The following is a 22,555-nucleotide window of genomic DNA, read 5'->3' as shown; positions in this document are numbered from 1 at the left end:
GCGCTATAACAGGCCCTTGTGGAATATTTAGGGCAGAGGTTCATTGTTGGCATCCAGGGAGTGTGTGTGCAAAGTTTGGCATGGATGGGGCCAACAGTGCCGGAGATTAGCTGGTGACGGACACACACACAGATGGACGGACGGAGTGCAAAACATACTCTCTCCCCATGCCTTCGGCCTGGTGGAGACAAATATTGTAAATAAGTGTATATATTAGGTACTGGGGCACAGCAGAGAAAACACTTCACACAATTTAAGTGCTACATATATAAACACCCAAAAAGTTGTGTATAGAGTAGACTAAACCTTACGGGTATAAGGGTCTGACCTGATGACTGATAACTTGTGTGGACATTTTGGCCTAAGGGTGGCGCTAGAGGCAAGTCCATGGAGTCTCCAACATCAGTAGGGTTCAGCCTTTATCAGCATGGTGTGCAGTAAATTCCATGGCAATCTAGCCAGTAGATTGACCGGTAGGCATCTTGTTTGGGACTGATGTGTTCGGACAGGCTGACTTAAAGCCACGCTGCTAGCAGGGCTAAAGCCTCATTCATTGTTCACCCTTCAACTGTGTCACTCGCGCGAAATAATTGATTTTGAGGTGAAAATCGGCTGTGGATTAAAGGAATGACTGGGATGGTTTTGTTGTCTGAAGCCTGACTGAATGTCCCTTTGGTTATTACATTTTGGAACACACAAGAAAATCCTCAGTGTTAATTTATCCATTTGTTACTCTGGGATGTACAGTAACTGAACACTGGGGATTTTGTTGTGTGCCATCTTCTTCTGTAACCCAAAATAAATATTATTTTAATGTATTCCATCTCTGCTGTCGGGAAGAAACCAAAATGTTCATTTTTGGAGTGAAAAATACTTATTTTGTTTTTCTCAAAAGGAAGGTGGTGTTGTGACTTACTTGCATGAGAGGGGGAGAGGTACCCGTTGGTGTTAGCTGTTTTAACAGATAGTTTGAGTGTCCAATGGAGTTAAGGGGTTTTGTCTGTGTGTTTTAACCAACACACAGACGTAAAGGGTGTTCACTGATTTATGCAAAAAAAAGAAAACAAAAAAAAGGAGTTGGGTGGTGGTTTCATCCCGACAGCAACGATTATGGAAAATTTGTTTTGTTTGTCCTCTTGAGTCTTCCATGATCCTCTTGCTCCTGTTGCAGCTCCATCGAGGCCATACAGAAGGGGGCGTGTGTGAGTCGTTCCAGAGCTGAAGAGATCTACCGTGGCCTGCACTACTCCTGTGACCCATTCCTCATGAACGCCACAGGAGCGCGGAAGTCCACATAGTCAAATCCTATGTGATACTGTAACTCAGGTAGTGTACAAAATTGAACTCTTTCAGTATCTACATCCAGTGACTGGTGCCTCCCAGCCCCAAACCACTTATCATGATATGCTGCAGTTTTGCCTGTCACACTGCATCCAACTGATTTCATCTCAGCAGCAGATAGTTTCCTGCACAATAAGTTAAAAGGGAACTTGACTCAATGTAAGATTGTGTATTATGAATGTCTATACATCTTCCTATTATGTATAAATGTATGCAGTTGAGTATTTACCCTCATCTGTTGTGCTGGCACTAACCCCATCAAATAACATTCAGGCCATACTGAGAATTCATGCAAATCCTTTGAAATCGATCAATATTTGATGTTATGTACATTTAAATAATGGATTCACACATTTCAGACCAAATGTGTAGTGCCAATTTATGCAATAAAATATTTTTCTTTCCTACATAAATGTATAATTGAGCTGCCTGTGCATTTAGAAGTAAAGCTGTAACACCTGTTACCTCTCACTATTGCCACATGGATTGCATTTGAAATAATTTAAAACTGTATTATGCTCTTAATTTGGTCAGTGTAAATTGATTTTAAGTGTTCAGATGAAAGCAAAAATGGTTACTGGTGTCCATTGCTGCCCAACACCAACATGTTACATTGGTAATATATGAAATTGTAACGTGAAACCCAATTATAAACTGTTGGATCTAAGTGTTATGTTACAGCATTACAAAGTATCATCAATCCATGACAAGAATATTTATATCTAGCTTTTATTTATCCATTCATTCATGACTCAAGACATACCATATATATGAATAGAGAACAATACAGGCAACATTATCAACAAACATTATCTGCAGCCCTTAAAATTACATTCCAACAAGTACAGTCAGGCCAAGCTAAATGCTTTTGTTTAGAAGACTGAAATCTTGATTTGACTAAGAGTATGTAAGTGACCGACAAAAAAAAAAAAAGAAACACTATCAAGCCATTTCTGCAGCCTACTGAAATTTTACTCTATGCTTATACCGTATGTATAAAGGAGACAAAATGACCCAGACAGTCACATTATGAACATTTGTTCAAGTTACGTTCAGATGTTGTCATGCCATACATGCCTGCGTTACCTCAATGGACGGTGAGATTACATGAGGAATTTAGATAATTTTTTTATTCTGCGAAAACGTGTGAATTTAAAGTGTTAATGTTAAAGTGACTAAAATGATAAATGGCACAACAAATCTTAGTAGGGCCAATAGGATATCGGTCTGCTCTTGCTTAACTTTAAGGTGCTTCCTTGGGACATAGATACAAAATAGTACAGAACCTGATACAAAACGTATGCGACAGGCGTGCCTAATAGCATTTGCTATGATTATCACCAGCCATGTCATGTACCACTACCTACCCTCGGAGAACCTGCAGAAAAGTACACAACTCATTTAATGAAAACAAAAGGAATTTGGATCTGTCCAGGCAGGGCGCAGTCAGTGCAGTGACTGTCTGTGACAGCCAACCCTGTCATCCAATTCAACAAGTTCTAGAAACCAGGACGTAACACATTTTCACTGAGGACTGGAAGAAAAATGACAAGGCTAATTCAAGTCCTTCACACGCTTCAGATTGTATACAACACTCAATGATAGCATCCACACCAGCAGGTCATAACACATTTTGGATCAACAGTTTTGAGAGTCCCTGGGACTCTGCAGCAACATGACTTTTCATAGGAAAGTTTCACTTAACTGCACACAAGCCTCTCAGAGAAAGCCATAAATATATAAATACAATATCTACATACATGTGCTGTACATGTATATAAGGCTGCCTTTGTTTTTGTAACGGTTATGATGAACATGATATGCTCCATTCACATTGTACGAGTGAAAGGTTGTTTTAACTATTGACATTTTAACATTAACATCTGCTAAATGCCTAAATTGGAAATGAAGCAACCAAATTTTTTTAGTTGGAAGAATGTTTTTTCTTTTTTATGTTCACCAGGTCCAACAGCATGATGCTTTAAATGTGCCAATTGTAACAATCCAGGTCTAACAATGGCTTGAAGACTAAAATAATGTTAAAAAAAGATTAAAAGTCTGCACACTGGGTCATGCTCCAAAGGTTAAAAATGTATTTCTTCCTTTACACCATCATTGGACGTCACGTGACGTTTCGAGTCTACCAGCTGTTCATCAGACCGGTAGGCTCAAAATGTCACGTCCAATAATGCTCTTAAGGAACCAATACATTTAAGATTTGGAGCATGAGTGCAGACTTTATTCTTTGGATTCTCACCTCAGCCCAGCACCTGTTTTTTAATGAGTGGATGTGCATGCTTTGTTTGGTTCTAAAATAATAATGTTAACATATTTTTACAACATTTGGTATTTGGAAATACAGAAACCCTTTTAGTAGGAATTGTAAAGAAAAACAATATTCTATGAATGCAGCCTTAAAGACATGTTAGTGTTTCAATGACTTTGCATGATTACTGCTAGATCATGCACTGTCTGTCACTGTAACTGTTAAATAGTAGTAACCATCAGCTCTCTAAATTCTTGAAACCGAACCAAATAAAAATAACTGCTCAGTACAAAACCAGGGACTTAAAAGAAACACGTAATATTTACAAGCGCCATTGTCATCTACAAATATATTTATAGAAATTGCTTCTTTATGAAGCCTCTACTAGTGGTCTCTTGGCTGGAGCGCCAAGGTTTGACTTCCCTTGATAGATGCTAATCCACAATCGGTCCACCCTTACTATTGACATTCTCACAATAGCCATTTTGCCCTTACGTGGTTCAGAACTTGTGAGAAAACCCACCCCATCACAGTGTAGGACACAAGAGCAAAATGGCTGCCACGTGAATATGGTGTATGTGTATGCCATTGCCAAGCCAAAAGTCAGCTGAGATGCTGATGCAGGGAGGGAGCACTCTCTTTATGTCATGTAATAACCTATTCCGTCCACTACTACAGCTTACAACCTTGGATAACTCAGCATCTGCCCCCCCCCCCTCCCCCAAATGCTGCCCCCAAATGCTGCTTGGCAATGACACGCACGTAGACAATATCTGCAGAAACTAATAACTGATCACAGACCTGCGTAAAGCTGCAACTTCCGTCTACACTTTCTCATGGCCATCAAAACCTTGCTAGGCAAAACAGATTTACCGATTGTTGGTGTAGTGCTGCTTGTTGCCCTGCAGAAGGTGCTCACCCGCCAGCACAGAACCACTTCACATGCTGGTTGGCTGTCCCTGTGGTTGTAGAGGCTGGAGGGGGACAGCTTCGCAGTCCTGAACAGGACACTCTTCCCCGTCACGCATGTACATTAAGAACAGAGTCACAGTGGCGAACGTGGTGGCGTTAACCGGGAACGCACGCAGCAAAGTGGACGTGAGCCCACGTGTGAACACCTTCAACCCTTCCTTCTTTACGCTCTGCCTGACACAGTCCATGATGCCACTGTACTTATTGACCCCGCCCACCCCATCTGCCTGGAGGCGCGATTTGATCACATCCACGGGATAGGTTGATAGCCAGGAAGCAATACCGGACATTCCGCCTGCGAACAACAACTTGGGGATCATGTATGGGTACTCCGGCTCGCAGCTCAAGGCGCGAGTAAGGACGTCGTAAGTTAGGAAGTACACGCCAAAACCGGGCGTCTCACGGATCAGCGTGGTTGTCATGCCACGGTTGATCCCCCGGATTCCTTCCTTCTTGTAGATCCTCACCAGACAGTCCAGGGAGTTTTTGTACAACTTCCTTGTGGACTTCTTCTCCCCTGTCCCCTGCATCTGCATGCGTGTTTTGGCCAGTTCCATGGGGCAGCAGATAACACACTGGATGGCTCCTGCTGAAGCTCCAGCCAGAAACTGATTGAGCGGCGTATCACGGCCCAACCTGCGCATGGCGTTCCCCTGGACACCAAACACTATGGCGTTGATGAAGGTCAGTCCCATCATGGGAGAGCCGATGCCTTTGTACAGACCCATCCCCTATGGGCAGAGAGTCACATTAGTAGTAAGGCAGAAAACACACGACATGGACAAGTCAAGTGATAAAGTTCTCGACTTAATTGACACAGAATAGTAAGCGATAAAGGTTAAGTGAAGATAATGTCAGAGGGAATGAATACAATGGTAGCAAATAAAGTGAAATGAACGTCCATGGCCTTGAGGATATCTTGGCAGAGATAGCACTATATTGTTCTGAAAATGTTAGCAAAATGAAATGAATGCATATTGCAAGTCATATCACCTGACTAACACAAGCGTAGACTCTGAACCTGGTTACCTTCTTATTTTTAGACGAAATCACAACAGTTTCATGTTGTATGTTGTGATACCACACCACTCCATGTCTGCGTATGAAACAGACGTGTCAGAATTGTACTCTGAGACTGCATACAGTATAACCTCCTCAGCTCAAATGACAAAGATGTCCTAACCTTAAATTAGCCCATGCATGAATAAGGTCTTGGGTGACCCTGGCCAGCTGATTACTCACTCACCCCCCTCCATGTGAGGGGCAGGTTGGCTGATCTTGGGCTGACGCCTGTTCAGAAGGATGGGACTGTAACTGGACACTTTCATTTGCATGTAGCCCAGGCTTGCCTCACGTGGTAACCAGGGCTTAGTATGCTATGGTTTGTACATAATTATACAAATCTAGATGGCACGTATTTCATATTTCAAAGCATGTAAAAAAAAAAATACAACTAACTAAAAGTAAGGTATTAAAAGAGTTATAAGTGTGGCTCTCCACGTCTTCTTTTTTTCTTTAAACCTCTAAGAAGCGCACACAAAATTATATTTTTGCTTACCGACTCCTGGCGTACGATTGATTGGAAGCAGTGATATGTTCCACGGTACAGAGGTTTGTCCACATTCTGAACTTGAAGTCTCACCTAAGAATGAAAACATGAGCCTGATAAGACACTTAAACAAGAACTATTGATTATTCGTTTTAGTTACAAGACCACAACCACTACACAAAACATACTATAATGCAGCTAAAAGGCAAACAAGCATGTAGCAGTATTCTAAAATGGAAGAATTAGCCCTTCACTAAATCCCACCCGAAAAAACGATTGTCCAATGCCAATCCAAATAGTTTAGCAACAGTTGCTATGCAGGTCAAGCTTTCTTTGCTGCTAACGTGCGTATTGGACAAGGATGGGTTGGGGAGGGACTTAGTGAAGGGCTAATTTACATAAAACTGGAAGGGTAACAAGACAAAGTACCTGTACTTTGTATTTCTATAACTCAAGAAAATGTTGGGGTGAGAGAAACAGAAGACCTTGACCATACTTACTAGGTCACATTTCCGTGGAGAGGTTGTATATTTTTCTCTCTCATCTACAACAAAGTGACACTGTTGCCGTTAAAAGACAGCCTCCCCCAGCCCACAACAGACACCGGCTCAGAGGGAGAAATTGAAAGCAAGACAGGAAAAGAGCTTAACCTAAATCTACCCATCCACCGCTCCAAAGTAAACATATTTGGGCCGCATAATACTGTCCCTTGAAACTAAGAACAAAAACTACAGAACTGTTTAAACAAGTCATGTCTGCAAATCATCCAAATGTGTACTACAAAACAAACTAGTTAAAAAAATGCCTCCGTCTTGGGGTTAACTTTTTAAGTGGCTTAAAATAATGTCATTACCTCAATACATCATGAAATGTTCTGCACCAAATCTGGTCCATGCTTACTAAATCCCATTCCTCTAGTGAGACTGATGTGTTACTCATCATAAATCATATAGAATTGTCAGCAAGTATACTACCCTAGTATGAAAGCTCATTCAGTTGCATGTACAGTACATATACTATGGCATGCCTTTCTGAGCTTCAATGTACACCGCAAACATGCACAACATGCAATGCACTTCGTTTAGCTTGGGGAAAATTCACACTTGCTGGTAAGACATGTCATAAACTCTGCACTAACATAAATAATAAACAAGTTACTGGATGAGATGTGCGAGAGTTATATTATTCATTCTGTTCTATCATTGTACTCCGTTGCAGAAAGACAGTATCAAAGGGACATTTCGAAGTCATCTAAGTTTTGCAAAGCTCTCAGCTTTGCCAAATAAAACAAACGCTGGTATAAAATTTGGCTCAAGATGATACAGATGTTAACTGTACAACCTCGAGTCAAAATGCCACCTACCTGAGGTTACATTGTCCCAGTTTTGCAATTATTCATTTAAGTAAAGTGAACGTTTTCTAGTTCAGCTTGTGGGTTAATGGTGTACATCTGGGTCAACTGGACAGAAATTAGCAGGTTTATAACACCGTCATAGCTAAGCACTGACTGTCACGATTCATTTCTGAAACTAGGTCAACTACAATGAAAGAAACCTACCTTCACAGTGTCAAAAGGATGTCCGACCAAAACACCAGCAGCACCTGAAATAACAAAACAAAAAAACTTTAGATTTGTCAGATGCAACATATTCAGGGTGTTAATAATAAATAATTTGGAATATCACTGAACTATCTTAAATTAATTAATACAATGAAACACAAGATTGTTGAAAGAAATGCCCTACTTGTGCCAAATCAAAAAGGTATACATGTGTGCTTAAACTCGGATTAGCCAATTCAGCCAGTCTGCACTGTGCCCAGTGACGACAGTCTAACAGTGTTCGTCCTTGACTTATGCTATTATACAACATTTCTGACCAAGACCTGCTATTGGCCAACATACATTCCTCTCCTCAGACAAAGAAAGCAGATATTTTCAGATTACTGAGAGAACATGTGTTTCAAGCTGAACATTTGTAATTGTAGTCAGTTCAAATACCATACTATACATACTGCAAACTAGATTCTCAAACATTTAAATCCAGTTGCTCCAGTTTTCACTCTTTGGCATACATCATGCATGGTTAACCAAATATACGTATAAATAATACAGTCACACACGACACACCTACAGTACAGTCACCACGTGCCAAATCTACCTTAGATAAAACGCTTTTCAACTCAGTTATTGCATTTCTCTTGGATTTTCATTAATTTAGTTTAGCCCATTAAGATTGGGAAAGCCTATATATACACAAATTGTTATACTTTAAAACCGGTTAGGCATCAGTCATTTTAGATTTGTTGGATTATTACATCGGCCTCAGGTCTAAATGGGTTAGGTGTATAACATACATTTTGACCAGCCTAATAGTTGCAGCTATGACAGTGTCCTTCCTTATGTTACCGATTAGGTGAGACTCTTTGTGTTATTGATTAGGATGTGATCTTGGATCTTGCTTGCTTCAGTAGCAGGATAAATTAACTGATTATAAACATCCCCATCTAAAAATAACCAGTGGAGGCAGAGAGGCATGGGCCCCGTTTTGTTTTCAAAGCAGACATTTTGACAGGTAAATCTTGGGCGTGTTTCTTTTAGATTTCCCGGCTGGCACACAGTAACACATACATATCAGGTATATCAATACACCCACATTTCATGTTATTAAAACCTTCAGCTGTGATTTCCTGTCAAATGTCTATAAACGACCGAATACATGGATGATCATTGAAAAATACAGTTCTGTGACTGTCTCTATGGCTACCAAGTACAGACAACTTATCTAAAGAAGGAAGAACTATAACCAAATATACTCTATTTTTCTGCTATTACCCTTTACCCTAAACCTAACATGCCTGCCTGGTGCAGATAAAACAGTTGACAAAATTCCCAAAGTCTAGGTTTATCCAACCTTGACTTTCACAAAGCTGGACCTGGACCACAAAACAAACATTGCAAATATGATAACTATCAATTGAGGAAACCGAGAAAAGGTCTGCTGTCAAAATATAATCTGTGGAATAATATCTGATTTGTATACTGGCACATCACAAGCAACAGTGAGTGCCCTTCCCTGTATGAGCACAAGGTAAGGAATGCACACGTCATAAGATTTGTCTACTGTCATTGTAAAAGAGGATGCCTGGTCGTGATGTCACACAAAATAGATGACTGTGTTTAACTCTGGTCTAGTTTTTATAAAGTAAAATCTACTCTGATGTACAAATTGAACCCAATAGAAATGGAACGAATGGTCCATTTGTTGAAGCGGTTATTGTTCTCAAAAAGAGGGGTCCAGGGAAAGGCAGGGTTCGGCGGCCTTCTGTAACTCTCAAATTGAATACAATAGACACGTAATTTGTATACTCTCATAATTGCGGGGATCCTTGGATTTAAAAGGTTTGAGAACCTGTATTGAAGTACCGGTAACTGCGATAGCATGTTGACAAAATACAAGATACAACGTGGCGGTGCAGGACAGGAAGTAGTTCATAGCCACGCTTTTCCCGGGAATCAAAAACGCACACGCCTATATTTTAGATTTGTAAACTGTAAACTATGTAATAATTATTAACCTCGCGTCCACCTCGGAGTAAGAATAAGATGCGTCCACTTTACCTCTGTAACCAACCATAAACTAAAACTATACATACAAATGTACATTTAAAATAACTACTTACCTCCTATGCATCCTGCAAGGAAGTCCATTCCTTAAAAAATATATCTAACACAGTAATTAATTATAGTGTCAATCTTGCTGCTAACCTAACCCTTATATTATACCAAGGACTCCTGACGACTTATTTAAGTTTTAGCGTGGCCTGACTTATTTTACAACTCGACTTAATGTGTGTAAGCCGAGCTGGTGTAGCTCTTCCTGGGTTAAACCAAACTGCTGATGCTAAAATGCTAACATAAGCTACACAGTCTCAACAAAATGTAATCTGGGATGCACTACAGCCCAATCAATCTGGACAGATAATGCTGAAGTTCTAAAATAATGTGCCCTCACTGTTGTTAAGCCACTAAAGCCAGCTGTTTAATTTTGACGTTGCAGTTTCTCTCAAGTCTTTTCTATTTCTGTGTGTGTCCGTGTGTGTGCCTGCCTGCCCTGTGTGTATATGTCAAGGGGAAGTTTGTCCTTATTGAGCAAGTCCAATCACATCACCTCGTACAAGACAACTCCCCCACCGCCCCTCCACTTCATTGGTTAGAGCCATGTGCATTGCAGGAGTCATGCACTGTAAAGTCCTGTTTATTTAAAGGTGAGATCCGGGATTTATTTTCATAAATATATAGAGATCAGACAATAATAGAACTTTAAAGACCTTTTTTATGAAGGAAAATAAATAACCATTACTGCATTAAAAGTAGGCCTATTAAATCACCAAACTATAGGTTTTTTTTTAATTGTCAAATATTGGACAAATTGTCAAATAATATTTAAGAAAGGGGCAATTGCAACAATTGCAAAAATAGCTGAGCTACATTCTCACAGCTAACCAAGTCAAATTAAATGGAAATTATGGAATGTCTTATGTCTACAATTCCAAGTTCTTGTCAGGGGGGTGGGGCTGGAGGGTGGGGAGGTCCCCAGTTTAAATATGATTATTTTGGGGGGTTATGGCCTGAAAAGGTTGAGAACCACTGCAATAGGCCACAGGTCTCCATTTGATATATTTCTTATATTGTTTTAATCTCTGGGACTCTCTTATCCCAATCTGTTAAATACTCAGTGTTGATTTAACTCGGACAGTGTACTACAGTGTACTTACAGACGCGTGATTCATAAGGTCCATTTGGAGCAATGGTGGTCCCTGGACTAGACGTTAAGAACCAGTGTGTTGATGTATGATGTACAATGTATTACATTGTACATCATATGGGATTGTATTGTTTATACAATATAATAGCTACATGTGATGTGCAGTGGTTCTGTGGTTGGCTGTAGGTGGTCTCCCTACTCTTCCATTGAGAAATTTAGACCTGATGGTATGGTAGGATAACCTGGGTGAACCCCTCTACCCTGAAAAATCTGGTGAGGAGGGGAGAGGTTCATCCAATAACCCTCAAAACGGGTTATTCTGCATGGTTGCCATTTTCCTGCTTACCCAGTAGGCTAGTAGGCTATAGTAGTAGGCTGCTGCTTAATTATCAAATAATTAAATACACGCTGTATGGTTTCTTTGATTTGGGTGTCAGCTGACAAAATAATATAACCTTCAGCAACATTCCCAAACACATGTATAATCTGCTCTCTACCTGTCCTCAAACAAGCGTGTAATCAAAATAATAATGGTCAGATCGCATAGCCTACAGACAGATTCTTTATTTACTGCGGAGAGAACAAATGAATAGGACACTTACTGGTTGACAATTAAAAGTAGTACCACTGTACAGCTGAAACTGTATCTGCATCTCCCATCCATGTTTTGGTATAGGAGCACATGGGTTACTTATACTGACAATGCTATTCACAGTAAACCACCTAACACCATTTTTGAGTAGTTATTTTTTTATTTTCTTTTTTTTGAGGGGCCCTCTTATAAACAGCTAGATTCTGTCTTAACACAAACATTAAATGCCATTGATAATGAATGGAGAATTTACGTCATATGTGTGAGCAAATCGGCTGTCGGTATGTCGGTGAAATCCCTTGGCCAATAAGGGATCACCATTCTTGGTGTAACTACGGTATGTTTCAAGGTTGGTATAAGGTAAATAATTGATTAGAGCGCCCCTCACTTCCCACAGGTGTTTTTTCTTTTATTTTTTTCCTTCATAAATCAGTACTATTGAACACCCTTTGTGTTGATTGAACAAAGTATTAAAAAGCGCTTTGGACAAAACCTCGATCTTTACTCCATTGGACCCTCAAACTGTCTGCTAAAACAGCTAAATGCACGCCCTCTCATGCATATAAAGTCACAACACCAACTTTGATGAGGCAGTATTGCTTTGTTTTCAAAATACCAGATATAAGGTTTTCTTCATTGACTGAAAATTTTAAATTTATCATTTTCTGAAAAATGAACATTTTGGAGTTGGTGGTTTCTTCCTGACAGCAGTGATATATACGCATAGTCACAATGGTGACGGTGTCCTATTTGACCCAAAATACAATCATCTTTTAGGGGCAGCCTACTCACACACACACACACACACACACACACACACACACACTTGCTGTAAACAATTGTTGCTTTAAACAATTTAAAGGACCTATAACATAAAATTCAACTTTTTCAATTTATTTTGTGTTTTTGGGGCTCCCATGTGTGTTTTCTATCCCCACAAATAACCAATTTTGAACAATCAGGCCTTCATGTCATATGGGTGTTTTAATTGAAATTGCTCTCAGAAACAGCTCGACTGATTTTGGCCTCATCGTGATGTCATCAATGTCACCCTACTTTGTATAATTCCTCCTTTTCTTCAGTCTTCAGTTGCAAATTTGCATTTCCACTTTGTTTACAATGTCCACCATTGTTGATTTTCCAAGCTGGCATGGAATGGAAACAAGCCTGGTTTTATCTAGCATGAGTATTATAATGACTCAAATATTAAATAATCTGCATATCAGCACCCTCTCCACCTCAGGACAGTGTGGTACTGCAGCTAAAACTGCTTTCAAAGTCCAGAAAGAATTGACAAGGCCTGGTTATATCAGAGTGGTGATTGAGGCTCAAACCATTAGAAATAACTTTGAGGGACATAGACAATATGATTATTAAATATTAAAAGCAGTTTTAAAATGCATGTTATTTGCGCTTTAAAACAATATGGGTATCAAAATACATACAGAGAGACATTTTATATATTTACTGTATTTTATTGATTTCTTTGGTACAGACTGAACATTTTAAGTAAATCACATAAATCATCATTCACATAATAATAATAATTAACAATTGAATAATTAATAATGTAAAAACTACAAGACAGGATATTTAGTGTGGCTTTAAAAACAGCTTCAAACACTGTTTTCCTTTATCAGAGTCCACATGGTCCATGGTAGTGGCAACGCCCAGACTGATGAGGATTGGTGCTCCCCCTTGCCTTTATCTGCTCCAAGTTGAGACGCCAGTTCCCACGAAACTTTATGTGCTTGTTGCGGATGAGATTCTGTACAGGTGTTGAGTCGCTGAAGGTCACAAAACCAAAGTTAAGGCCCTTCCCACAATTCTGCTTGATATTGACATTCAGGACTTTTCCGTACTTCTCAAAGACCTCTTTGAGCTCTGCCTCCTCCACATAATAAGGGACGTTTCCCACAAACAGTCGGTGGGTGTCAGGGTACGTAAATCCCTGCATCTGTCTCTCTCCTTTCTTGCCTTCTTGCCACACTGACCTGGGGCCCTTATGTACAGGTGGAGGGCCTCCATGTCTCTGTGCTGTTGACTTCACAGGTGGAGGACCTCCAGGTCTCTCTGCTGTTTGTTTCACAGATGGAGGGCCTCCAGGTCTCTCTGCTGTTGACTTCATCACCCCACTGCGGGAGATCTTACGACTGCTGATGGTTACCCATGACCCTGGGGTGATGATAGAAGCATCTGCTTTTATCTCCATGACAGCTGGCAACACCAGCTGGTTGTTCATTTCAGTGGAGTTCACCTCTTCCACTTGCTGGTTGCTCATGTCAGTGGCGCTCACCTCTTGCTCCTGCTGGTTGTTCATTTCAATGGAACTCACCTCCACTTGCTGGTTGTTAATTTCAGTGCTGCTCACCGCTTGTTCCGGCTGGTTATTAATTTCAATGGAACTCACCTCCACTTGCTGGTTGTTCATTTCAGTGCTGCTCACCGCTTGTTCCTGCTGGTTGTTCATTTCAATGGAGCTCACCTCTTCTACTTGTTGGTTGCTCATGTCAGTGGCGCTCACCTCTTGCTCCTGCTGGTTGTTCATTTCAATGGAACTCACCTCCACTAGCTGGTTGTTCATTTCAGTGGAGCTCACCTCTTCTACTTGCTGGTTGCTCATGTCAGTGGCACTCACCTCTTGCTCCTGCTGGTTGTTCATTTCAATTGAACTCAACTCCACTTGCCGGTTGCATATTATTTTTGTGCCGGTCACCTCCTCCTGTTGGTTGCTTATTTCTGTTGTGATCACCTCTTCCTTCTTCTTGCAGCTGTCAGACTCTTCATCCAGGGTAAACTTTAAATTCTTCACTGTCACAAAGGTGTTTACGTCCTCGTCCTCAGGCAGGAAGTCTTTCCAGTTTAGGCCTGCCTCCCTCCACATGGCTCCCACCTTTATATTGCCCATTCCTTTGCAGAGCAGAGTGAGTATGTGGATCAACAGGTCTCCGGCCTTACCCAGAGGAATGAGAGGCTTGGAAATCTCTGTGAAAAGCTGTCCCATGGGGATACCTCCTTCATTGAGCATGGGAGTGACCAGCTCAGCCAAGTACAACCAGAAATGGGGAATGTCTATAGCCATATCCTCTGCCACCTCTAGGATGTCTTGAAGTCCTTTGTAATACTGCTGTGTGGGAAGCATTCCCACCTTGATGAGTTGGTGAAGCAGTTGCCCTGTGTGCTCTCTGGCAATGGCCTTGCGCTCTAGCGTCGACTCCAGGCTGGTCCGCACAAACACAAACAGCTGCTGAGTGATGTTCATCTCCTGCACGCACTGCAGTGCCTCCTTCATGTTGTTGAGGTGGAGGTACTCTTCAATAATGGCCGTGGATTTTTTCTCCAGCTCCTCCTCAGTCAAGGCAGGCTTGATGGTTGTCTGGCTAGGTGGGGGTGTGGAAGCGGCCTCCTGCTTTACATTCTCTTTTCTCCTGGCACACTCTCTATTAGAGCTATTTCTCTGAGGCACTCGCCTGTCTGAGTCCGAAAAAGAGGTGGCTAAACGGTTGCCAGACTCTGAGCTAGTATATGCAGGCTTGACACTTTCCCCACTGCTGCAGCCGTTAGCCCAATTGCTCCTCATACGTCCTGGGAAAAGCATGTTGGTGTTTAAGTCAAGAACAGTCTTTGTGATTTTGGAGAGACGTGAAATATCGATGGGTTGGTTCTGGAGCATGCTACCCCGGCGTGGGATGTGAGGGCCCTGGCTGCGACGCACCCCACAGCCCATCCTGCCCCCCGAGCCTGTGATGGAGTCCTTGGACATGAGAGCCTGCTGGACCTTCATTTGCTCCATGTGCTCCTCTATCTTTATATCTTTGTGGATATCTTCGAGGGTCTTGGGACCCTGGTTCCCTCGCCTGGGCACCCACTTATTCCGTCGGAGTTCGAACACATCCTGTAGCATGAAGCGTATTCTGGAGGAAGTCTTCCTCTCCTTGATTATTTTCTCCATCTGGTTGAAGTATTTGTCCAAAGGTTTGGCCTTTCCAGGTTCCAGGTCCTTGCCAATAAAGTCCAGGTCCTTGCCAATGGTGGTGAGAAGTTTGCACAGACTCTCCAGGGATTCCTCATCATGATGTTTGAACAGCAGTTTGATGATACAGTCATGCATGGTCCCCTGGTTCAGCATCTTGAGCTTGAACAGCTCCCCAATGAGCTGCATGTTGCCTAGTGAGCACCTCCTGACCTTGTTCTTCCAAATCTCCAGTTCCGCTTTGAGGTATTGCTTCTCCTCCTCCCCCAGGGCGGCATCCAGCTCTTTCTGCTTCTTCGCACATATATTGTCATTGTCAGTGTCCTTCTCAAACTCCTTCTGACAGCAGTTGAGCAGCAGCGTGCGGAAGTTCACAGAGACTCCCGGTTTATCCGTGGAGGGGACGTTGAGCTTTACAAGACAGCAGCACATTTTTGCGTAGACCACAGAGTAGGTGGGCTCTGAGATGGCCTTTTCAAAGATGAGGTTGATAACTCCCTTCAGCCGGTCCTCTGTGTCGATATTGAGCTCTGTTACTTGTGCTGTCAGCTGTTGCAACATCTGGGGGGTCAGCTTATTCAGGACACTGCGCACACGCTTGAAAAGATCCTGAGTCTTGACCTCCTCTGGGTCATCGATCTCCTCGCGCCTCGTCTTTTTGTTGGGTGGCTTCCAGGCCATCTTGGCCTTGTTCAGCTGCACATCATTGGCAGTAAAAGACATGGAAATGCTGATCTTCCTGGGCTCTCTCTTCTTCTGGTAGGACCTCAGGCCTTTCCAACCATCTTCCATGCCAGGTCTGGCCTGGTTGGCAAAGGAAGGTGTGAAATCAGAACTACAGTTCTTGCCTGGTAAATAACTGTGGAACACCTGTCGCAGAGGCGTCATATTGGCCTTGTCAAGGACTATGTCAACGTCACTGGCATCTGGCATGCCATCAGGTTTCTTTGTACTGGCTGAGATGAACTGGATGCTCAGAAGAAATTCTCTATCATACTTCTTCTTCTCCCTTGGGTTGATTGGCTGAGAAGATGATTGTTCTTTGTACTGGTACTCTTTGTAGGTAGCGGCTGCTGTCATTGAGTCCTCCGGCTGGATGTTCTCTGTGTCCAGCGACTCCAGCTTGACCTCCTTCATGCTACACAACCTGTGTAGGTAGTGTGGCTCCTGGTAGATTGTACAGTGCTGTGGGACAAAGTCCTGACCGATCAGTTGGGAACTTGCCTGCAGCATCATCATTATCACCATGAGTAGTTGATGAAAATATGTATGTGTTTGCTTTGAGGTTGCCTTTTATTAGACCACGTTTGTCAACAAAAACGGTGGTGCGCGTCGTTACCATGGTAACGTCAACTTTGCATCGTCAGCGGCCGGCAGTCACAAAAGTGACACGCCCACCTACGTAGCACCAACAGACGGCATCAGCGCTGCATCAGCGTAATAAATCAAACAAGTTAACTTATAGTTTGTTAATAATAGGTAAGATTTTTAGCTTAAACTAACGTTTGTATGTTTTCTATCTCAAGAAAGTAGTGATCATGACCTGGATTAGAAAGATAAAAGAAATTAAAACGTCTACGTTATTTTTTTTAACGAGAGAGGGGCCTCTGTGACTTGAAAGTATGACGTAAATTAATCAATACAAAATGTACATATTTCCAATGCCTCTTGTTTGCATAATATAATGTATAATTGTATAATTTGAAATGAATACACATGGGATAATTATAATGCAATTGTTGTTGCACCACGAGCTAAAAATAAAGTAACACCGTGCACGAAACGTTCGCGCACGACGCACGTTTTGTTGACATGCAGTTACGTCAGAGAGGGAGAGAGCACGCACAGCAGCCAAGGCTCTACAGCTAGCCACCCACTATAGCCAGAGAGAGAATGATGTGTTGATGTGTGGTGCAGCGGTGCTACTGTTGTTTTCACCACGTTCTTTATTTCTTATGTAGCTCAATGGTCATTCATATATTATCAGTTCTAAATCTGTAGACAATTTCAATTTTGCTGGTTGGTAGATAAAAATCCGCAACAGCCACTGATCTCATAATGTTTAAGAGGTCGGACGTTTTATGTTCAGTGACATTGGCATGGTTTGCTTCTTTGCTAACGTTAGCTTGTCAATTTCTGGCTAGCAGCTGAATGAATGAATAGCATTTGATAAACCAAACAAGAAAAGATGCATTTCGCAGATTTCGTTGCTGGTTCCATAGGAGGTAAAAAACTATTTACATTAACTTAACCATAGATGGCAGTTATACTACAAGCTGACTGTTTGATATGTGCATCTAACTATAGCCACATTAATTACAGTATGATTGATTCAGGACAATGGCACTCAAGTTAGTCTAACAAACTAGTTTCCAAATTCGTCATGATCTTTGATTTTGTGCTTGCAGGAGCATTCGGGGTGGCGGTTGGGTACCCTTTGGACACAGTTAAAGTAAGTTAATGCACACACCAATATATGCACAGTATTTTGTAATCATTACAGTGACTCACAGCGTCTTAAATAAATACAGTACAGCCTATCTTTAATATTTTACTCTTTGATTATGTTTTGTAGGTGAGGATACAAACCCAACACCAGTACAGAGGAGTCTGGCATTGTGTCCACTCAATGTTTAAGAACGAAGGGGTGAGTGGGTGGTTCACACATCGCCTGATTGTCCACCGTCACAGTGAAGGTTGGACTTTGTGTCGCTACTCCATTTCTGTGTGTTCTGAAGTCCCAATCCATCTCCCAACACACACACATGCACTCACTCATGCACTCACTCACTCACACACACACACACACTGCCGCATTCTTAAGCCCAAACCACACCAGTTGCATTGGTGTGGTTGACCTTAAACGGTTTTGTCCCAAGAAGTTAACTGGTGTGGTTTGGGGCCGGGCTTTACTCCGTCGGTATCTTTGTGTTAGCCTCTTCTCAACCTTTTCAGGCCACAACCACCCTCAAAAAGCCAAGCACTGTGAGCTTGTAGATCAGCTATTTTCACAATGTTTGCCTATTTCTTATGGGCAGATACCCTGTATACGCACTTTTAGTGTGTGTTGGTTTGTTTACTGTTTAAGTAAAGTAATAATTTGGGGACCCCCTGGGGGGTAGAGAACTGTGTTAGTCAACAGTAAGTGAGCCCACTGTGCTTAACCATGTCTTTCCCTAGGTGAGAGGCTTCTACAGGGGCATATCTATGCCTGTCTCCACTGTGTCACTCAGTTCCTCTGTGGTGTTTGGGACCTACAGGAATGTCCTGCAGTGCCTCCGTCAACTACGTCATGGGAGCCCTGAAGCTCAGCCTCGAAAGCTGGACATCTTCTTGTCTGGGCTTTCTGGAGGAGTGGCACAGGTGAGCTTGAGCTTTGTGTTGGATAACACTGTCAAACAAACACTGTCACCCTGATGATTCCTGTATATATAATTAGCATATTACTGATGCACTACATCCATTGGAAACAGTTAAATGAGCAAGTGAGTAGGTCAGAGAGGCTTATTGTTGGTATAAGTAGAACAGAGTATCCCTGTTTCATGCGCAACACCTACCTTCAGCTCCGAGTCTTGCTGCACCTAAGCAGTGCTACTAATACGCTGAGTTGGTGTTGCCACTTGCCAGCTACTAACCCAGAACCTTGTAAGGCAAAGTAGGTACGGTATTGTAACTGTGAACATGGAAGTAGGGCTCTTATCTACCTATGCACTTATATATACTGTATGGTTTCAGTATATTGCCGATGACAGGCAACGCCGTTAGGCTGGCCTTAGACCTTCTTTTTTCTCTTCCTGAACGTCTACTGATGTCAAATGTTCAGGTTTCTTGGGTGCATTTGAGCTCAGAAAACCTAAAAAGAAATATGAAAATGGGGAGTGGGGAGTCAATGGAGGGTATTGCAACTCTAGATTTATCCCTAGAATGGTTGTAGATTCATCCCATTATTTAAAAAATCTAAATTTTCTAAAATCTAGGTCCATGTGTGGTCCAGCCCTATGGAATGCATATTCTAATAAAAACAACTTAATACTTCCTAAGGATAATATGAGCATCAAAGCAATATTTAGATTTTTTATTATTTTCTATTTAAATAACCGATCTACTAGCTCACAACGTGTTGCGACACATACATTACATCAGACTTCCCTTTAGTTTTTAGCTGAGGCGACGTAGTCAGACAGTCAGACACACATGGCTCCTCGGTGCAAAAATAAACAGTGTACACTACCCGACTTTACGATAATAAGGGACAGTATGTCGAGACACGGTGTTCATGTTGGGCAGCAGCAGTGCCAGTCCGCAATGCTTTAAACTCTTCCCACTCCACTATGTCGGAACTAAAACCTTAGTACCCGTAAAAGGTCGGTGGCCGGTGCCTAGGCTGTGAGACGGCATCGCACACGAGCAACCATGCTGCTCCAGCATCCGGAAAACAAACACAAGCACAGCGGCAAATGGAAGAGTGCAAAGCATCCAAAGCATTCCCTTTTACAAAGGGGACTACAGTAGTTTGCTATCTGAAATGGAGAAGACAAAACTATTTGTGTCAGGTTTTCTCCTGTCAACCGACCTCCTCCCAGCAGAAAGCAGCATGGAATCCTCCCCCTTTTAAGTAAGCCACAATGGCCAGTGCGCTTGTGCAAGATGTGCTGTGATTGGCCAGTAGCCACTTTGAGTGGCAGTCGGTGGAAAATGCTCTCGCCACAGAATTTACTAGTATTCTGGACATAATAATCATTCTAGGCGGCCCCAGCTGTTGGTACGCAGAAGCGCTTCCCGGCGCTTGATTGACAGCGCATTTAGAATTTTGACGACGCTGGCGCACCGCTTATGTGCAGCCCTGAGTATAAGTCACTGCCTTTGCGCCTATGCATTTTCTAGGTGTCAGTGATGTCCCCAGCGGACATGGTGAAGGTGCGTTTGCAGTGTCAGATGACTCCCTACCAAGGAAGCTCACAAGAGGTTCCAAAGCCAAAATACCGTGGCCCAATCCACTGTCTACTAACCATTACCCGTGAGGAGGGATTCCTGGGGCTCTACAAGGGAGCCCAAGCCCTGGCACTGAGAGATGGACTTGCCTTTGCTACATACTTCACCACCTACAACATAATCTGTGAACAGCTGTCAGAGCCAGGGCAGACCCAGCGTGGTAAATTAAAACATCTCTATGAAAGTCCTATAAGTTATGCCATAGAAAGCTATTTTAAATGGCCTGTTTTACTTATATTATATTTCTATTTACAGAGTGGAAAGTGATTATGCTGGCAGGTGGTCTGTCTGGGATGTGCGGCTGGTGCATCGGCACGCCCATGGACCTGATCAAATCTCGCCTGCAGATGGACTGGATGGGCGAGCGGAGATATCGAGGCTTCTTCCACTGCATTGTGGATTGTATACGCTCCGAGGGGCCTTCTGTCCTCTTTAAGGGCCTGGGTCTCAACTGCATTCGCGCCTTCCCTGTCAACATGTCAGTATTTGGGATGTATGAAGCTGTGATTCGCCTTCTAAAACCCTCAACTTGATTCTGAAGGCTGCATCTTGGGCATTAACAGTGTGTCGATTTGAGCAAATCTTTGCTATAATTTGAACTTGAACCTTGGTTGAACCCTAGTTTGTATAGCGGCGTTTTGATTGAACCGTAGTTTGTATAGTGGCATTATCCATTATGCAAGTGCAAATCATGTAATTGGTCAAATCAAATAATGATTTCATTCACTCTGGTTCTCAAAATCACACTTTTAGCACATAATGAATACAAACAAAGTACCCTAGATTGTGCCAATATATGAAAGAAAAATTGGTCCTTGTACTTTTTATAAGCCCCACCCCAAATACATTTAATTTATTAAATTGTATTAAAATATTTATTTTTTCTAATATATATTTTTTATCCCACGATTTTGTAACCCATTTTTCACCTCTGTGTCAATCATCTAATGTGATCCTGGGCTCTACACACCCTCCGCCAACCTGGGGAGAGCAACGGACTTAACTCATGCTTCCTTCATGCTTGAGTGTCCAAGTTGCTCCTTTACACCTGACAGGGGGGAGTTTCCCTGGTTGGACGTAGCGCGTGGAAGGAACACGTTATTCCAACCAGTTCCTTTCCCCTCCATCAGGCGCCCCGGCTGGCCAGGGGGAGGCAGTTTAGAGACCAGGATTACTGCATGTTTTTGTGAGGGTACCTACCCTAGGGGACACGGGGAGAACATGCAAACTCCACACAGAAAGGCCCTTTTGCCAACCCCGCCTTCGGGTATGGGCACTAAAATATTTATTTTAATAATCAAATAAATAACTGTAAATTAACTGTTGCACTTCTATTACGTACTATATCATGGTACTTGGTATCCAGGTATCAGCATAAGGTTCTACTTCTTTAATATATACTATATCAATAGTGTGAAAAGGGGCCCAGGCCGTAGCGTAACGGTCTGGGCACCGGACTGGTAATCCAGTCGCAGTGTGCCGCGGGTTCGACTCCCGGACCCGACACGGCCCTTACTGCATGTCATCCCCCCATCTCTCTCCCGTTTCCTGTCAGCCTACTGTCTGTCCCTTCAAAAATCAATAAAAAGGCGTAAGCCGCAAAAAAATATCTTAAAAAAAAAAAAAAAAAATAGTGTGAAAAGGTAGTAAAGTCTTATTCTAAGGCCCAAACTGCACCAGCTGCAACTCCTTGCAATTACTCGCATCTCCTTGAAACAATACAAACCACACCAATGCAACTCCTTGCAACTGACATTGGGAATAATGGTTGCAAGGAGTTGCATGGCGAGCGACCATCGGTGTGGTTAGGGCTTAAGATAGGATATTTTCTGATTCATTTTTGTTTAACGTTTCTCTTGCTCTGAGTGAATAGATAAAAAACTAATATAATATTTTTAAGATGCTGCTACAGTTTTTCAGAACTCTTGTGTGCTGTCCTGCACTAAATCACAGAATCTTGCCCCTGATTAAGATTTTATCATCCATTTGAGTGCACCACTCAGTTCACACGGGTGTGGTCTTTCTATTTCATGTTCAGGCACAGTTTATAATTCCTGACATTTGCCAAAAATCATCTTTGTAAGATATTATTTGGTCATATCAG

The 22,555-nt window shown here is 42.2% G+C and overlaps 4 protein-coding genes across 7 annotated transcripts in view; 2 read left to right on the top strand and 2 right to left on the bottom strand.

Moving 5' to 3' along the window:
* Positions 1–1,307, top strand: part of fancm (FA complementation group M) — a 54,358-nt gene extending 53,051 nt beyond the window's left edge. For both annotated transcript variants that reach the window (XM_083792594.1, XM_083792593.1), the window contains exon 24: positions 1,172–1,307. In XM_083792594.1, coding sequence (XP_083648720.1) covers positions 1,172–1,298 — 127 coding nt within the window. In that variant the 3' untranslated portion in view covers positions 1,299–1,307. The remainder of the gene's footprint in view (positions 1–1,171) is intronic.
* On the top strand, positions 1,307–21,327 carry slc25a47b (solute carrier family 25 member 47b). 2 transcript variants are annotated; one of them, XM_083792596.1, is made up of 6 exons: positions 1,307–1,326; positions 17,868–17,911; positions 18,035–18,106; positions 18,640–18,822; positions 20,344–20,611; positions 20,707–21,327. In XM_083792596.1, the coding sequence occupies exons 3-6, from the start codon at positions 18,089–18,091 to the stop codon at positions 20,982–20,984; spliced, it is 747 nt and encodes a 248-aa protein (XP_083648722.1). In that variant the 5' UTR covers positions 1,307–1,326; positions 17,868–17,911; positions 18,035–18,088; the 3' UTR covers positions 20,985–21,327. The 2 variants fall into 2 exon arrangements, with proteins under 2 accessions (XP_083648722.1, XP_083648721.1); XM_083792595.1 differs by lacking the exon at positions 1,307–1,326 and adding an exon at positions 17,353–17,684.
* slc25a29l (solute carrier family 25 member 29-like) lies at positions 3,681–10,232 on the bottom strand. Of its 2 annotated transcripts, XM_083792657.1 has the most exons (5): positions 9,810–10,232; positions 7,687–7,730; positions 6,629–6,672; positions 6,138–6,221; positions 3,681–5,310 (listed from the first exon to the last, which is right to left on the bottom strand). In XM_083792657.1, the coding sequence occupies exon 5, from the start codon at positions 5,305–5,307 to the stop codon at positions 4,546–4,548; it is 762 nt and encodes a 253-aa protein (XP_083648783.1). In that variant the 5' UTR covers positions 5,308–5,310; positions 6,138–6,221; positions 6,629–6,672; positions 7,687–7,730; positions 9,810–10,232; the 3' UTR covers positions 3,681–4,545. The 2 variants fall into 2 exon arrangements, with proteins under 2 accessions (XP_083648783.1, XP_083648782.1); XM_083792656.1 differs by lacking the exon at positions 6,629–6,672.
* On the bottom strand, positions 13,123–16,698 carry LOC310877689 (eukaryotic translation initiation factor 4 gamma 1-like; the record flags this gene model as incomplete). Its single annotated transcript, XM_083791639.1, has 1 exon — positions 13,123–16,698. The coding sequence occupies one exon, from the start codon at positions 16,696–16,698 to the stop codon at positions 13,123–13,125; it is 3,576 nt and encodes a 1,191-aa protein (XP_083647765.1).
* Positions 21,328–22,555: the final 1,228 nt, after the last annotated feature.

This window comes from Protomyctophum parallelum (assembly GCF_964188405.1).
Source record: "Protomyctophum parallelum genome assembly, chromosome: 20".
Lineage (NCBI taxonomy): Eukaryota > Metazoa > Chordata > Actinopteri > Myctophiformes > Myctophidae > Protomyctophum > Protomyctophum parallelum.
This window is presented reverse-complemented; position numbering and strand designations above follow the sequence as displayed.

What these genes read in the sequence shown, in the direction of transcription:
- slc25a29l (XM_083792656.1), bottom strand. Translation starts at nt 9,837, where the DNA reads ATGGACTTCCTTGCAGGATGCATAGGAG. An exon ending in CCTTGCAGGATGCATAGGAG is followed by an intron (nt 7,731 to 9,809) that starts GTAAGTAGTTAT and finishes TTGTTATTTCAG; the next exon opens with GTGCTGCTGGTGTTTTGGTC. An exon ending in ATCCTTTTGACACTGTGAAG is followed by an intron (nt 6,222 to 7,686) that starts GTAGGTTTCTTT and finishes TTTCATTCTTAG; the next exon opens with GTGAGACTTCAAGTTCAGAA.
- slc25a47b (XM_083792595.1), top strand. Translation starts at nt 17,648, where the DNA reads ATGCATTTCGCAGATTTCGTTGCTGGTTCCATAGGAG. An exon ending in CGTTGCTGGTTCCATAGGAG is followed by an intron (nt 17,685 to 17,867) that starts GTAAAAAACTAT and finishes TTGTGCTTGCAG; the next exon opens with GAGCATTCGGGGTGGCGGTT. An exon ending in CAATGTTTAAGAACGAAGGG is followed by an intron (nt 18,107 to 18,639) that starts GTGAGTGGGTGG and finishes GTCTTTCCCTAG; the next exon opens with GTGAGAGGCTTCTACAGGGG.